The sequence below is a fragment of the Heptranchias perlo genome, chromosome 11, assembly GCF_035084215.1.
Source record: "Heptranchias perlo isolate sHepPer1 chromosome 11, sHepPer1.hap1, whole genome shotgun sequence".
Classification (NCBI taxonomy): Eukaryota; Metazoa; Chordata; class Chondrichthyes; order Hexanchiformes; family Hexanchidae; genus Heptranchias; species Heptranchias perlo.
In genome coordinates, this window is record NC_090335.1 from 48,353,623 (window position 1) to 48,372,126 (window position 18,504).

General features: G+C 42.1%; 1 protein-coding gene across 2 annotated transcripts in view; it reads left to right on the forward strand.

Annotated features, from left to right (window-relative positions):
* The window catches only part of man1a2 (mannosidase, alpha, class 1A, member 2), a 142,810-nt gene that overhangs the window by 38,736 nt on the left and 85,570 nt on the right, over nucleotides 1-18,504 (forward strand). For both annotated transcript variants that reach the window (XM_067992950.1, XM_067992949.1), the window contains exon 3: nucleotides 15,433-15,529. In XM_067992950.1, the coding sequence (XP_067849051.1) occupies nucleotides 15,433-15,529 (97 nt within the window). The remainder of the gene's footprint in view (nucleotides 1-15,432; nucleotides 15,530-18,504) is intronic.

The window sequence follows — 18,504 nt, forward strand, 5'->3', positions numbered from 1 at the left end:
TCTGCGCTTACTCAATTAAACCCTTTCATTATTTTAAAGACCTCTATCAGATCTCCTCTCAGCCTTCTCTTTTCTAGAGAAAAGAGCCCCAGCTTCTTTCCTGATTAGTAAACATATCTTCGCAGTTCTGGTATCATCATTGTGAATCTTTATTGCACCCTCTCCAGTGGCCCTATATCCCTTCTATAGTATGATGACCAAAACTGTGCACAGTACTCCAAGTGTGGTCCAACTAAGGTTCTATACAAGTTCAACATAACTTCTCTGCTTTTCAATTTTATCCATCTGGAAATGAAACCCAGTGCTTGATTTGCCTTTTTTATGGCCTTATTAACCTCCCTCGCTACTTTTAGTGACTTGTGTATCTGTACCCCTAGATCCCTTTGCACCTCTAGCCCATTTAAAGTCTCATTATTTAAGCAATATATGGTCGTCTTATTCTTCCTACCAAAATGCACCACCTCACTTATCTATATTGAAATTCATTTGCCAACCCCATTCTGCAAGTTTCTTCATGTCCACTTGTATTTTGACGCATTCCTCCTTTGTATTAACTACACCCCCCAATTTGGTGTCGTCCGCAAATTTTGAAATTGTACTCCGATTCCCAAACCCAAATCTTTAATGTAAATTGTGAACAACAGTCGTCCTAGTGCCAATCCCTGTGGAACACCACTTCCCACCTTTTGCCAGTCTGAGTAGCTACCATTAACTACTACTCTCTGTTTTCTGTTTTGTAGCCAACCTGCTATCCATTCTGCTACCTGTCCCCTGACCCCACATGCTCTGACCTTAGTGAGTCTGCAATGAGTCTACAGTGCGGTACCTGACTGAAGGCCTGTAGTTGAAATATATCTGGTAGAGTGATTGTTGGCTTTTGCTGATGGCATTGTCTTGATTTGTAATACTGCAAAATATTCAGATCATATTGTGAAATGGTGCTTTTAATGAACGTTTCATTTGTTGAGAGGTTTTTTCTCAAGATAGCGTGCTTTTATTCAAGATTCTGTACACGCCTCTAACAGCCTGACTCATTAACATAACCAATTGATGACACAACATTGTTAGAAATTTGGTGAAGAGTAATGATTAATATCATTGACGTTTTGTGTGAAATGTTCATAGGTGCACAGCACTGGGGGTGAATTGTTATTAAAAATTAGTTCATTAATTATTTTGCCCAACCTTATTCTCAAATGAATCATCTGGAAAAGTACTACTTCACAAAATTCATTTTGCACACAATGCCATTACCAGATTTTGCAAAATATGGAACTTATGATGTGCATATCTGGGGACTAATCTGTGCTTAGTGCAGAATTGCACAAAAGCAGTGTGTACCTCTCCATGCTATGGCTTATTTGGTAAATGCGCTGTGCAGCATGGGCCCTATCAATCAGACAAGTAAGGTGTCTGGTCTGCTAACGTGGTAGCGGTGATACAGTTGGCCTCAGTACCGTAGCTAAATAGGGGAAGAATCAGCCAGAGTATTTTGCTATCAGTGACTCACTGGAAAATGCTAATATGTGGATATTGGTTGAGGCCAGGATTATGTTCAGTTGTGATCTTTCCCCCTTCTTCCATCCCTTTCAGGATTGAAATGCTCAATCATTAATATTGGCTGCTTGGATGAGTTATTGGTGGATGTGTTTGTGCCTTTGGCAGAGAAGAAAAGTAAACTGGAAAGAAAAACCATAAGGAGTCTAGTTAGAGTTTGCAGAACTGAGGGAATGATGGGTGGGGGGGAGCGGTGTGGAGGTGGTGGCGGTCGTGGGCTTAACATTTCTTAGTTTGGCAAGGTCAGTTATTCAAAATAGGCTTGTGCTTCATTATTTTTTCAAAAATTCTTTTGCATTTCTGCTGTTTTAGAAATGTCCCAATACTTGCAGAGCACTAAGTTATTCCTCCAAACCAGCCTTCCGGATTTGTCTTGAATACTCCCAAGGGAAGTTTTCACTTGATAACTGCAGTACTTAGTTTTCCTATCACATAGAGACATTATCATTTATCTACTGGAATTGTTTTTTGGAGGCTTTTGACTCATTTCGGACCTTGGAATTTTGAAGGTCACTCTGAAGAAAACATTTAAGATAGTAATGATGTCACACATAGTGCAGCCAATATGTCTTAATGGTTTGTCGCCATGGACCTCCAGGATGTGTGCTTTTAAAAATGACCCTTTGCAAGATTAACTAACTTCATCCAGAGAAGTCTACATTAATCCCGGCAACTCAAGTGAGAGGGCATATATATGAAAGTGCTTGTTAGAACCTTCATTTGAATGTTGGCCCTTGAGAAGCCCAGTTGTGCAAAAATTTCTGTTTTCATTTGTGGATACTTCAGCATCAAGCGTGATCCTAATTGATTAACAAAGTACAGTTTCCACCACTTATACAGCCCACTCTTACAGCAGGCACCAGTCTACACTGGGCAATTGACGATAACCATTTTAGTACACTTCGTGGTGCCAAGGGCCCACTGGGGTAGGAACTGTAATCAGAATTAAATAAAAATGAAAAACAGCCTCTACAAATCCTGCAAGAAGCAAGCTGAGGGATTACATATAGGATATAGGAACACGCAGAAACATATTAAAAGGGTGTTCAGAAGGGCAAAAAGAAACCTGGAAAAAATATAGTTGCAGAGGCAAAACATAATAGTAAGACATTCTTTCAGTACTTTAACAGTAAAAAGGCAGTCAGAGAAGAGTAAGAGCCATAGAAAATTGTAACGGATTCGGAGGTGACACTAATCGGAAATCAATGTCTCATTTTATTAATAGTCAAGTCAAACATGTAAAAGGTATCAAATATTTAGATAACAAAGACCAAAACAATATTACCCCGTTTGATCTCTGGGCAGAGGTTGTAATTAAGTTGGCAATGTGGTTGTTTCAAGTTTTCCCACAGTGAGGACATCTTCTGATAGTCAGGTGTTCTTCAGACAGCTAAGCGTTCTTTCAACAACTGGTGTTTGTTGCTGATTCCTCTGCCCTGAGCCCAAGAGACATTGGGTTTTTATGTCCCCCCGGCAGGAAGCGCGCACCATATATGGAACAACACTCATAAGACCCTTATAGATTAACAAAGTTGTTTTTCAAAGAATTCCACATGGTCATCTTGTTTTAACATTACGCATTTAACCACGAGACCCTTTTGCAAAGTGTTTTTTCAAAGAAATGGTCAGTTTGTTCTGATATTACTCATTTAACCACAAGATCCTTTTCAAGGTAGCATTGTCTAGCTATTTGGTCTTTGGATTATTGTTCTGCTTTTTTGGGTCATTGTTCCTCTTTTATCACATAACTGCTATGTCTAGCAAGGAGGGTGACAAGGGTCAATCACTAGTCAAAGGTTAACAGTTTACAATTCAGCAAAATAAACCATGCACTCGGCAAAATACACAGCACAGCCTGCAGAGCAAGAAAAAAATGTCAATTTTTCCCTATTTCCAATGTTCTTACAAAATGGCTAAAAGTGAGAATGAGCACATAGTTGTTATTCTGAATTATTATTTCCTCCAAGTCGTCACAACATGACAGAACATTAGCAATCTGCCTTTCCTAAGTGGTAATCTAAGTAGAATAAATGACTTTAATATACATGCCTATAATCTTCAATTTCTCTACAGGACACCCTGTCCTGGATGAGCAACTATTTCTTCCATTTAAATATTGGGAAGACCGAAGCCATTGTCTTCAACCCCCTGCCAGAACCCTCTTCCCTTGCCATCGCTTACGTTCCATCCCTGGCCACTGCATCAGGCTGAACTGGACTGTTTGCAAACTTGGCATCCTATTTGATCCTTAGTTGAGCTTCCAACCCCATTTCCCCCATCACAAAGACCGTCTTCTTCCATCTCCCTAAACATCGCCCATCTCCGCCATTGCCTCAGCCCATCTGCTGCTGAAACCCTCATCCGTGCTTTTGTAACCTCCAGACTCAACTATTCCAATGGCCGGCCTCCCATCTTCCACCCTTCATAAACTTGAGCTCATCCAAAACTCCAGTACCCATATCCTAACCCGCACCCCCGTGCTCACTGACCTATATTGGCTCCCGGTCCACCAATGCCTTAATTTTAAAAAAAATTATTTCTCATTTTCGTGTTCAAATCTCTCCATGGTCTGACCCCTCCCTATGTAATCTTTTCCAGCCCTACAATCCTCAGTAGCAAAAGGGGCATTTAAGAAAGCCTGTGCCAATTCAGAATCGTGCACCAAGCAATACGCCTTGAGGTTGCAACCTGCCTCTCTATACCTTTTCCAAACCCATCTTTTTTACTAGACTATTGGTCCCGCCATCTCATACATCCCTAACCTCTCCCTCCTGGCTTGGCATCTGTTTCTTTTATAGCTATCTGTGAAGTGCCTTGGGACATTTCTTTTCCATTCTTTTTCTTTCACATGGCAGCTTGAAAAGCAACATTAAATGTCAACGTCCAAGTTGGTCATCCACTCTATGGCCTCTGGTGATGTGGAGTGAATAGATACTATTCCATAAGAGAATGATCTTAGCGAACAATGGTTCACAAGTTGCTCCATGCTTTGGATAGCTTCTCCACAGTCGCACATTGTGCCATCTTTCACCTTCCATTTATGTAGCTGATGGTTGCAGCATGCATGTGAAGTTTTGGAGTGGTTTGCAGTGACCCATATTTTATGTGGCATGGTGAAGCCGGGTGGTTAATCCGCAGGATCCATGATCAGGTCTTGATTCTTGACTCCGTTGGTTTCCCACATTATCAGTCACTGGTCTTTAGGTGAGGTTGCTGAGGTTTTGGGGGAATCGACCACTAACCAGAAGGAGTTCCTGGACTTGAGGTGACATCTCGAGGAGCTTCTGGATATCTTTAATGGACAGATCGGAGTTTGCTAAGGCCTGGTTGTATTCTCCAATTATTGCTGCTTCTCTTCTGAGAGATTCTAGCAAGATATGTGCGAGGACAGGCTGTCCATGTTGGTTTTAGTGCTCCTGTGATGATTCTTATAGTGGTGTTCTGTTGCACATCAATAAGATTTGTATGTGCACTTCCTGCCCATGCTGGTGCACAATATTTAGCTACTTAGAAAACAAGGGCCAAAGTGGCTGTCCGCAGGGTGTGAGAATCTGCTCCCTAGCTGTTCCTAGCTAATTTGTGGATTAAGTTGATCCTAATCTTTATCTTGGCTGCAATTTTCGATCTACAATCCAGAACCACTCCAAGGTAATTTGCAAACCCCTCGTGCCTGAATTCAGTACCACAGACTGGAGCATTCAGGCACTTCTTTGTGTGCTAGTTTCTCAAATGAAATGCAGAGATAAGTATTTTCTTCGGATTTGGACGAAGCTGCCACAGTTTATAATAGTCCTCCAGTATTATTAAGTGCTCCAGCATGACCATTGCCATCAACAAGGCAATCAAACACCAATAGACGGCCTCCTCTAATCCCACACTTTTTTATTCCATTTAAAGGTGCTGTATAATGCAAGTTGTTGCTGTCCTCTCCCTCTCAATTTTATTGTTTTCATAGAATGATACAGCACAGAAGGAGGCCATTCGACCCATCATGCCTCTGCCAGCTCTTTGAAAGAGCTATCCAATTAGTCCCACTCCCCTGCTCTTTCCTCATAGCCCTACAAATTTTTCCACTTCAAGTATTTATTCAATTCCCTTTTGAAAGTTATTATTGAATCTGCTTCCATCACCCTTTCAAGCAGTGCATTCCAGATCATTACAACTCGCTGCGTAAAACTTTATTTCCTCCTGTCACCTCTGGTTCTTTTGCCAAATACCTTAAATCTATGTCCTCTGGTTACTGACCCTTCTGCTACTGGAAACAGTTTCTCCTTATTTGCTTTCTCAAAACTCTTCATGATTTTGAACAGGATCCCATATGCCTTTTTAACAGCCTTCTCAATTTGTCCTGCCACCTTCAAAGACTTATGTACATACACCCCCAGGTCTCTCCGTTCCTGCACCCCTTTTAAAATTGTACCATTTAGCTTATATTGCCTTTCCTCATTCTTCCGACCAAAATGAATCACTTCACATTTCTCTACGTTAAATTTCATCTGCCATGTGTCTGCCCATTTCACCAGTCTGTCTTATGTCCTCCTGAAGTCTGCTGCTATCCTCCTCACTGTTTACTACATTTCTGAGTTTGATGTCATCTGCAAACTTTGAAATTATGCCCTCTATTAGTAGTTTTAAGAACTGATGCTGAATTGTAAACTGTTAACCTTTGACTAATGATTGACTCTTGTCACCCTCCTTACCAGACAAAGCAGTTATGTGATTAAAGAGGAACAATGACCCAAAAAAGCAGAACAATTATCCAAAGACAGCAATAAGACCAAATAGCTAGGCAATGCTACCTTGAAAAGGGTCTTGTGGTTAAATGAGTACTGTCAGAACAAACTGACCATCTTAAATTCTTTGAAAAAACACTTGCAAAAGGGTCTTATGGTTAAATGAGTAATGTTAACAAAGTTGTTTTTCAGAGAACTCCACGTGGAAGCTGATCATGTGGAATTCTTTGAAAAACAACTTTGTTAATCTATAAGGGTCTTATGAATGTTGTTCCATATATGGTGTGAGCTTCCTGCCGGGTGGGGGGGGACCTAAAAACCCAATGTCTTTTGGGCTCAGGGCAGAGGAATCAGCAAAGACTGTACCAGCCGTTGAAAGAACACTTAGCTGTCTGAAGATGACAGCACTGTCAGAAGAACACCTGACTATCAGAAGACTACCTCACTGTGGGAAAACTTGAAACGACCACGTCGCTAACTTAATTACAACCTCTGCCCAGAGATCAAATGGGGTAATATTGTTTTGGTCTTTATGTCTAAATGTTTGATACCTTTTACATGTTTGATTTGACTATTTATAAATGAGACAGGTCATTAATATATATCAAAAAGAGCAGTGGTGCCAACTCTGATCCCTGGGGGACACTGCTGCACACTTCCCTCCAGTCTGAAAAACAACCATTCACCACTACTCTCTGCTTTCTGTCCCTTAGTCAATTTCATATCTACACAGCAACTGCCCCTTTAATCTCATGGGCTTCAACTTTGCTAACAAGTCTATTACGTGGTACTTTATTAAACATCTTTTGAAAGTCCATATACACTTTTTTTAACCACCAACATCAAAGTCATCTGAATGCAAACTTTTGGCTAGGATTAAGTAACAAGGTCAGCCCCGTTTTCTCTTTTTGCATAAATTTTTGTTTTATAGTTGGTGTACATCTCTCAAAAAAAAATTAGATATGCACCTGCCTCTCAAATGTGTCACCAAACACAAGCCAAGGGCAGGGATTATTGTGCCCATGCACTACCCTCATCAACCCTCCAATACTTCATCAAAGAAGTCAATCAAATTAGTCAAAGATGATTTGCTTTTAACAAACCCATGCTGGTTTTCATTTATTAACCCATATTTTTCCAAGTGCCAATTAATTTTGTCCCAGATTAATGTCTCAAAGTTTCCCCACCACCGACATTAGGCTGACTGTCCTTTAGTTGCCAGGTTTATCCCCCTTCCCTTTTTTGAACTCCAATTAACTCAATGCTCAAGGATGGTAGGATATGCATTTACAAGAATTTTGTCATCCCGTTATTAAGGCTTGGCCAATAGGTTTACGTGCTTCACATGAATGTTATGGGCATCTTGCATGCCATTTCCTAGATAAGTGAGCAGGGGCTCTGATGCAAGGACTGAAAGCTTAGCTAAGTGCTCGATTAGTGAGCAACAGCAGCTTAAATTTGGTCCTTCATTTCCTTCTGAGGTGAGTCATCTGACCCAGCTGAGATTGAGAACTTGACCTATGGAGAATTATGGGTCTGAGCCTGCATCCTGATTGTTTAGTTCAGCCTGTTTGCACCACTGGGCTGCCATGTGAATACTTTTGTTTATTTCTTAGCTGTGTTTATTTTAATAATGCCACTTTTATTGCTTGATATTCCTCTATGCAATCTGTTTGAATGCAGTTCTAATTCCATTTTCTGTCTTCGTTTCAGTGCCCCCCAGTGACTTCTGTACTTCACAGAAAAAAGTATTAATATACCAATATTGGAGGCAAAATAATGAAATAGGGAAATGAGAGGAAAAATAAAGGCAAAGGTGGAAGAAAAGCCAAGCTGTGATCTTGAAACAGTAAATTTATAAGTTTATAATTTTTTTTCTTATTTAATAGATGTTGTTGCCTCCCAAATTCATGCCCATCTTTCCTTCAATTCTATGTTTGAATCCCACCAGTCAGATTTTTGTCACTGCCACAGCAGCGAAATGGCCCTAGCCAACGTGACATGATGTCCTCTGTGACTATGACCATGGTGCATTATCCATCCTTGTCCTCCTCAACCTCTCTGCAGCCTTTGACACGGTTTGCCGCATCATTCTCCTCTAACACCTTTCCTTTGTTGTCCAGCTCAGTGGGATTACTCTCGCTTGGTTCCACTCTTTCTTATCCAATCGTAGCCAGAGCATCTCCAGCAATGGCTTCTCTTCTTGCCTTCGTACTGTTACCTCTGGAGTACCCCAACAACCTATCCTTGGCCTCCCTCTCTTTCTCATCTACACGCTTCCCCTTGGCAAGTAGATATGAGGATGTAAAATCATTGAATTTTACAGCACAGAAGGAGGCCACTTGGACCATCGCACCTATGCCAGCTCTCTGACAAATCCCTTTCCCATACTTTTTAAAATTTTTCTTTATCAGATATTCATCCACCTTCCTTTTAAATATTAGGAGGTCCATAGGAATTGTAATACAATGAATGGAAAGAGAAATAGTGCTTCCAATTGTAGATATCTTAATGCCAAAATTATTTATTGAACATATGAATCAATAAAGCATGCTAATGAATTTAAGGAGGACAAAAGTTAGTATTTTTCAGTTGACTGTATTTGATTTCAAGCTTTTTGGATAGAAGTTGAAAGTTTAAATACATCTTTCTCTCTACATTTGTTTATATTCTGAGCAACTGATTTTTGCTGTAAATTCCTTATGAGAAATTGGGAAGCTGTCTCAGTTTATATAGAATTTTGCAACACAGAAAGAGATGACTCGGCCCATTGTAACTGCTGGTTCTCTAAAAGACCTGGCCACTTTGTTCCATTTGCTGGCCATTAACCCTGTATCTTTTAACACTTTTTTCAAATATTAATCCATTTTCCTTTTAAATGCTTTTATGGATTCTAATTCTACCACTGCTTGCAGTAGGAGATTGCATGTCCTAACAACGCTCTTCAAAAATAATAATTCTAACCTCTTCTTCCTTTTAATTCTGTGATGATCTTAAATTTCTGCCCTCTAGTTACAAGCTCACTGCCAGTGGAAATGGATTTACCTTATCAAGAAACAAGAATCTTTATTTTTCATTATTTTTAAGAATTAAGGTGCCTCTCTAAATTAATTGCTGCAGACTTGGTTCCTCTGTTGGTTCACCCATTTGGCTGAAGGTTAAAGGCAGTTTCATGTGTACTTGTCATCTGCTGAGAGGGATGGCTGGTCCCAATCATACAACAACAAGAAGTTGCACTTGTATAGTGCCTTTAATGTAGTATAACTCCCATGGTGCTTCACAGGAGGATTATCAATCAAAATTTGACATGAGCCACATAAGCAAATATTAGGACAGAAGAGGTAGATTTTAAGGAGCGTCTTAAAGGAGGAGAGAGAGGCAGAGAGGGAATTCTGGAGCTTAAGGCTGAAGGCACTGCCGTCAATGGTGGAGTGATGTAAATCGGAGATGCGCAAAAGGCCAGAATTGGAGGAGCGCAGAGATCTCGGAGCGTTGTAGGGCTGTAGGAGTTGACAGTGATAGGAAGGGACGAGGCCATGGAGGGATTTGAAAACAAGGATGAGCATTTTAAAATTGAGATGTTGCTTGACTGGGAATCATTGTAGGTTAGTGAGCACAGGGGTGATGGGTGAATGGGATTTGGTGCGAGTTAGGATACAGGCAGCAGAGTTTCGGATGAGCTCAAGTTTACAGAGGGTGCAAGATGGGAGGCCGGCCAGAACAGCATTGGACTAGTCGAGTCTAGACCTAACAAAGGCACGGATGAGGGTTTCAGCTGCAAATGAGCTGACGCTACAAACAAATAGCTCTGAGGTTGGTTGTTAAGTATTATCAGACTATATTAGTGACTTTTATGCTCGCTCGGGTCAGGAAATTGTTGTTGTTTGTGAAGTAGTTTATAGAAGCTGTGAAAGAGATAAAGCTAGTTGGTGGTCCCCCTCTGGGGAGGAAGGAGAGAGGATTTCTTACAGCAGGCATGTCATCCAAGCTCTCTCGACAGTACTGATTGACAGCTCCAAGTTCAGGCTGAGATTTATTTGTCAGCTTTTGGGCAGTTCAGAATTTCTTGTGTAAGTGAACAGGTTAAAGCTTTGGGATAGACTCAACCCCACAATTCTGTGCTTTGGTCACTGGACCATATTCAGTGCATTTCAGAGAGTTATTGAAGCATCGAGGCTTTTATTATTTTGTATACTGCAGAATTGTAAGTTAAATGTAATCTTGTGGAATTTGGTGTGTTGACTTTTTTGCTTCAGCTAGGTTTATATTAAAAGTAAAAATTGATTTGTAGATTATAAGTTAAGCCACACAGTTTGATGGTGGTCATTATTTTGGACAGTTACATGGGTAAGATGGGTATAGAGGGATATGGGCCAAGTGCAGGTAATTGGGACTAGCTTAGTGGTATAAACTGGGCGACATGGACATGTTGGGCCGAAGGGCCTGTTTCCATGTTGTAACTTCTATGATTCTATGATTATCTGAAGACTAGGAGGACACAAGAGGTCTCAAGGGTGTTTTTTTTTAATCTGGACAATACTACGTTGCCAGATATTGTGTGTATGTGATCACAGCAAGGGTTCACTTATGGGAGTGTTCCTTGGTGTTGATCATGAGAAATATCTAGTGTGGCCTCAAAATCAAATGAATAGTGTTTGAACGGATTATAGATCTTGCTATAATTAAAATTTAAGTTATGTACTACCATCTACTGTGTAAAGCCTACAACTTTTTTTACTCTTTTTAATTTTAACGTGGAAAGATTTTTTTTTGGAAAATAACTACAATTAAAGAAATTTGTTTAAAAAGTTTTAATATTTTGTTTTACATTCCTGAAAAGTAAATATTCTTGATAAGTCATTAACAATGTGTAGCAAACAGGTTGTTTGCTTTACAAAATTTCACTTTGTTTATCCATAATCATATTTCTTAGTCACTCACATAACAATAGATATTGTAGTCAGCAAGCAGTAAATATTGCTGCCAATTTTTGGTTTAATAAATGTCACATGCATAGAGGCTGGCAAAATGGCTTAACTTTTTGCCTTTTTAGCTGCTACTTTCCACTTTCTCCCACCCCCTGAAAAAATGACATGAACTTTTACTGAAAGGCTTTGGAAGTGAAAAGGAAACTGAATGTACCCATGGCCTCTAGCAGTGGTGCCCTGTTGCTACCAGTAATGGATGCTGAGTCGTAAACATTGGCAATTTTCACTTGTATTGATATTTAAAGCAAGACTCCTTGCCATGCACAATTTTGCACCTGCCGTCCTGTTCAGATTTGATAGTTCAGTTGGTTGGGTGCCTGATACAACTGAGCTAGAGCTGGAGTTAAAATCTGTATCCCTCTGTGTGGTATTGAAGTGCCCTGAAGGTAAACTTATTAATGGTCGTTATTGCAGCATGGAATGCTACATTGTTCAGTTACAGGCATTTTTTTTAATAAAGAAAATAAATCAAAGATGGATTATAAATTTATGCTCACTCTAGGCATACTGGGACAGGACCAGTTGATAACTGATAGAAAAAGCTCTTTTAATATGAAGTTTCTAAATTTGTTTATATTGTAGCAGGTGTTAGATGGATGACTTTTAAGCTTATATATCTGAGTACATGTATACAAAAAGGGGAACCTTTAAGCAGTTTCGGGTATGGTAGCATAGTGGTTATGTTATTGGACTAGTAATCCAGAAGCCTGGATTAATAACCCGGAATCATGAGTTCAAATCCCGCCACGGCAGCTGGGGAATTTAAATTCAATTAATTAAATAAAATCTGGAATTAAAAACTAGCATCAGTAATGGTGGCCATGAAACTACTGGATTGTTGTAAAAACCCATCTGGTTCACTAATGCCCTTTGGGGAAGGAAACCTGCCATCCTGACCCGGTCTGGCCTACAAGTGACTCCAGACCCACAGCAATGTGGTTGATTCTTAATTGCCCCCTGAAATGGCCTAGCAAGCCACTCAGTTGTAAAATCTCGCTAAAAAAGTCATAAGAATAAAACCATCGCACCACTAGGCATCGGACCACGAAGCACCGGACACGACAGAGGCAAACCAAGCCCAGTCGACCCTGCAAAGTCTTCCTCACTAACATGTGGGACTTGTGCCAAAATTGGGAGAGCTGTCCCACAGACTAGTCAAGCAACAGCCTGACCTAGCCATACTCACAGAATCATACCTTTCAGCCAAAGTCCCAGACTCTTCCATCATCATCGCTGGGTATGTCTTGTCCCACCGGCAGGACAGACCGACCAGAGCTGGCGGTACAGTGATATACAGTCAGGAGGGAGTGGCACTGGGAGTCCTCAACATTGACTCCGGACCCCATGAAATATAATGGCATCAGGTCAAACATGGGCAAGAAAACCTCCTGCTGATTGCCACCTACCGTCCTCTCTCAGTTGATGAATCAGTCCTCCTCCATGTTGAGCACCACTTGGAGGAAGCACTGAGGGTAGCAAGGGCACAGAATGTACTCTGGGTGGGGGACTTCAATGTCCATCACCAAGAGTGGCTCGGTAGCAACACTACTGACCGAACTGGCCGAGTCCTGAAGGATATAGCTGCCAGACTGGGCCTGCGACAGGTGCTGAGCGAACCAATACGAGGGAAAAACCTACTTTACCTTGTCCTCACCAATCTACCTGTTGCAGATGCATCTGTCCATGACGGTATTGGTAGGAGTGACCACCGCACAGTCCTCGTGGAGACGAAGTCCCGTCTTCGCACTGAGGACACCATCCAATGTGTTGTGTGGCACTATCACCGTGCTAAATGGAACAGATTCAGAACAGATCCAGCAGCTCAAAACTGGGCATCCAAGAGGTGCTGTGGGCCATTATCAGCAGCAGAATTGTATTCCAGAACAATCTGTAACCTCATGGCCCGACATATTCCTCATTCTACCATTACCAACACGCCAGGGGATCAACCCTGGTTCAATGAGGAGTGTAGAAGAGCATGCCAGGAGCAGCACCAGGCATACCTAAAAATGAGGTGCCAACCTGGTGAAGCTACAACTCAGGACTACATGCGTGCTAAACAGCGGAACCAACATGCTATGGACAGAGCTAAACGATTCCACAATGAACGGATCAGATCAAATCTCTGCAGTCCTGCCACATCCAGTCGTGAATGGTGGTGGACAATTAAACAACTAACGGGAGGAGGAGGCTCTGTAAACATCCCCATCCTCAATGATGGCAGAGTTCAGCACGTGAGTGCAAAAGACAAGGCTGAAGTGTTTGTAACCATCTTCAGCCAGAAGTGCCGAGTGGATGATCCATATCGGCATCCTCCCGATATCCCCACCATCACAGAAGCCAGTCTTCAGCCAATTCGATTCGTTCCACGTGATATCAAGAAACGGCTGAGTGCACTGGATACAGCAAAGGCTATGGGCCCCGACAACATCCCGGCTGTAGTGCTGAAGACTTGTGCTCCAGAACTAGCCGCTAAACTGTTCCGGTACAGCTACAACACTGGCATCTACCCGACAATGTGGAAAATTGCCCAGGTATGTCCTGTCCACAAAAAGCAGGACAAATCCAATCCGGCCAATTACCGCCCCATCAGCTTACTCTCAATCATCAGCAAAGTGATGGAAGGTGTCGTCGACAGTGCTATCAAGCGGCACTTATTCACCAATAACCTGCTCACCGATGCTCAGTTTGGATTCTGCCTGGACCACTTGGCTCCTGACCTCATTACAGCCTTGGTCCAAACATGGACAAAAGAGCTGAATTCCAGAGGTGAGGTGAGAGTGACTGCCCTTGACATCAAGGCAGCATTTGACCGAGTGTGGCACCAAGGAGCCCGAGTAAAATTGAAGTCAATGGGAATCAGGGGAAAACTCTCCAGTGGCTGGAGTCATACCGAGCACAAAGGAAGATGGTAGTGGTTGTTGGAGGCCAATCATCTCAGCCCCAGGACATTGCTGCAGGAGTTCCTCAGGGCAGTGTCCTATGCCCAGCCATCATCAGCTGCTTCATCAATGACCTATCCTCCATCATAAGATCAGAAATGGGGATGTTCGCTGATGATTGCAGTGTTCAGTTCCATTCGCAGCCCCTCAGATAATGAAGCAGTCCGTGCCTGCATGCAGCAAGACCTGGACAACATCCAGGCTTGGGCTCATAAGTGGCAAGTAACATTTGCGCCAGACAAGTGCCAGGCAATGACTATCTCCAACAAGAGAGTGTCTAACCACCTCCCCTTGACATTCAACGGCATTACCATTGCTGAATCCCCCACCATCAACATCCTGGGAGTCACCATTGACCAGAAACTTAACTGGACCAGCCACGTAAATACTGTAGCTACAAAAGCAGGTCAGAGGCTGGGTATTCTGCGGCGAGTGACTCACCTGCTGACTTCCCAAAGCCTTTCCATTATCTACAAGGTACAAGTCACGAGTGTGATGGAATACTCTCCACTTGCCTGGCTGAGTGCAGTTCCAAGAACACTCAAGAAGCTCGACACCATCCAGGTCAAAGCAGCCCGCTTGATTGGCACCCCATCCACCACCCTAAACATTCACTCCCTTCACCACTGGCGCACTGTGGCTGCAGTGTGTACCGTCGACAGCATGCACTGCAGCAACTCGCCAAGGCTTCTTCGACAGCACCTCCCAAACCCACGACCTCTACCACCTTGAAGGACAAGGGCAGCAGGCACATGGGAACAACACCACCTGCACGTTCCCCTCCAAGTCACACACCATCCCGACTTGGAAATATATCGCCGTTTCTTCATCGTCGCTGTGTCAAAATCCTGGAACTCCCTTCCTAACAGCAATGTGGAAGAACCTTCACCACGCGGACTGCAGCGGTTCAAGAAGGTGGCTCACCACCATCTTCTCAAGGGCAATTAGGGATGGGCAACAAATGCTGGCCTTGCCAGCAATGCCCACATCCCATGAACAAATTTTTTTTAAAAAAGTGCACAATATTATCAACGTATGTCTTTAAAATTGGGCATATTGGGAAAAACCTTGTGTATTATGTGATGTAGTTGGAGTCACTTGGTCTTGAAATTTTAAATTGCTGGACCACGTATTTATAATTTTGTTTTATTCATTATAATAGCAGAAAAATCATAGAATTAAGTGTGAAAAGTTAATTTTCTCTTTTTGCAGATGATGAAGCATGCTTGGGGCAACTATAGACAGTATGCTTGGGGACACAATGAGCTGAAACCACTTTCAAGGAAGGGCCATTCCACCAATATATTTGGTAAGTATCTGGATATTTAGTCAAACATCTATTGTTTGCATTGTCTGTACTTGCTTTTTTGCTTTGACAACTTAGATGTGAGGACTTGTTTTTAGCTCATGCAATGTTAAGGCAGGCTGAGATGTGCTTTATTTAATTACGATTATGATATGTAATTATTATAACTCATTTTTTTTACAAGATATGCATTATTTAAGAAGGGAGGGAGGGAGAAGCTAGGTAACTGCAGACCTGTTAATTTGACATCAATTGCGAGGAAGTTACTGGCATGTATCATCAGAGACTTGGGCCTCGATATTTGCAGGTTGGGACGCAGGGTGGGGGGAGGTTTTGCGGCAGGGAAACACTGAAGTACTAGTTTCCTAGAGGTTCTGCCGAACTTAACGGCAGGACCTGATTAATATTTTTTGACTCCGTTTCCTGGCTGCAGCCAGCCGGATTGAGGCTGGCTGTCGGGCAGGTAGGCAGGTAGGCCTATGGCACCAGGCTGCAGCTGGGGAGTGGAGAGAGGGAGGGATAGATCATTGTTTTTCCAGAAATTACTGAATTTTTAAAAACTGCAGATGGTATTTCTGTTTAGAACTTGAACGGGCGCCTGAGTGATAGGATCCAGAAGATGATCCAATCCGTCTTTCTGCAGACCTGGATCTTGAGTCAGAATGTCTAGTTTTTTGCTGCCACTTTTTTGGGGTAGGAGGGGGGAACTCGGAGACATTGGTCTGGGGGTCAAAGAGTTTGCGCGGGGGGTGGGCAAAGTTGTTCTGATCGTTTGGGGGGGACTCTGATCGCCGGGGAAGCAGGTCTGCTTGGGGGGCCGAGGGGGAACATGCCTGCTCTGCCTGGCATACAGGCTGCGTTGGAAAGGCACCTATCTGTTCGATCCAGCCGTTCTTGCCTCCCTTCAGCTGCCAGGTTTCCCGAGGCCTGGGAAACCCAGCTGGCCATCGTTTAACCTGAAACACAGATAAAATCTAAGGCACGCAGCCTTATTAAAATATTTAAATGAGGGCCCCGCCTCCGAAGAGCAGGTTAGTCGCCCGCCCCCCAACCCACCTCATTTAAAACTGGAAGTGGATGCTTTGGAGGCAGGTTGGGGTCGGGTTTCCTATTTTTAAATTATTAAACCCCTCCTTCCCCCCCCACACCCCTCCCACCCGTCCTGGGGGGTTAAAATTACCCCCCAAATGACTCAACACTTGGGCGAGTATCAACTGATCAAAGAGCGTCAGAATGAATTGATGAAGGGTAGGTTATGTCTGAGGAATCTAGTTGCATTTTTGAGGCGGTCACTAGCATGGTGTATAGGGTAGTGTCTACAGATATTGTCTATGTAGACTTCCAGAAGGCATTTGATAAGGTTCTGCACAAGAGATTATCGACAAAAACAAGAGTGAATGGAATTGGAGGCAAATTTGTGACATGGGACGGTAACTGGTTGGGTGATAGAGACAGAGAGTAGGGTTAAAGGGTTTGTTCTTTGATTAGTGCGATGCGATAAGTGGTATTCCCCAGGGATCTGTACTGGGGTCTCAGCTTTTCACCATATATAAATGACTTGGATGAAGGAATAGATAGTTGTATATCCAAGTTTTCAGGTGATATTAAATTAGTTCTACCAACTTGGATATTCTCCTCAGAGTCAGTTGCCCCCTTGTTTGGTATTACCTGTAAATTTGCAATGACATTCTGAATCCAAGTTATTGATGTAAATTGGAAACAGTAGGTATTCCAATACTGATCCCTGAGGCACCTCAAGTAGCATTCCCCTCCCCTTCTGATATAAGGCTTAATGTTTTCTACCCTACAGATAATTTCTTATCCATTCCCAAAGTTTATCCTAAATCTCCATGGCAGTGAGTATAATCTGCTTTTTGCCTTTTGTGCAGAACATTGTCACGTGCTTTTTGGAAGTCTAGGTACACCACACGTCTTGAGACATTCCATTGTGCACTTGGGATGCCACCTCCTCAAAGGAGGTTAGTCAGGCAGGAACTTCCCCTTTTTCCCCTATTGCTTTTTACAGGGATATTATTGTATGGACTTGCTTTGTCACCCTTTTTGAAAAAAGGTACCATGTTAGTCTGTTTGCAGTCAACAGGTGATATTCCAGTGTTCAACGACTCCCAAATTTCCTCCTCCCTCTCTCAGTACTCTGCGATCAATACTATCCCTAGGGAATTATTTGTTTTGATCTCTTTTAACCTGTATGGGACTTCCATCTGATTTATATCAAAGTCATTAATTCTACTTCGGTTATCTCTCCTTAGGGTTCTACTTGACATTATGTTCAGTTTATTCAGAAATCTGATGAGGGATAGACAGAAACCTGACCTTGTGAACCTTTTAGAATTCTCTTGCAGGCCCTTGAGGATACAGGGACCATAATTTGACAATGTGTTAAGTTTCAAGTTTGAAATAATGGGGTCTTGGTATTCGAAGATTTAAATCCAAAACCCTTCTTATAAGAGTCTTGTAAATCACGTTTCCTTCTACTTTCTGCTTCCCCATCCTATGTACCCATTACAATACCTGTCTACACCATATATTACCGTACTTAGCCACATTTGTAATTAGAATCTGAATTTGTAGCAAACTTATATCGTAACCCATATGGAAAAATCCAGATTGTAAAGAGACTTCTGTACATAATGACCCTAGCATTATTCTGTAAATAGCCAAAAGCAAGTCCTTGTATTTGACAACCATTAAAATATTTTCTTCATTCATTCTTAATGTAAGTAGATGGCTGCTTATCTTGGTTTGCTTTTGTATTTAAAAACCCAATTGCTTATGTTCTTCCTGTAGCCTACTTGATAGTAATATCAAACCTTGTTCCATTGTGCCACACTTCAATCTCTTTAATGTTGCTTTTTGTTTTAATTCGACTTTGGGGGCACAGGGTTTTGTGGAACTTCACCTTGTGACATATATTCAGATATCTGGTTACCATCTTGAAAATATTCTTGAATGGGGGT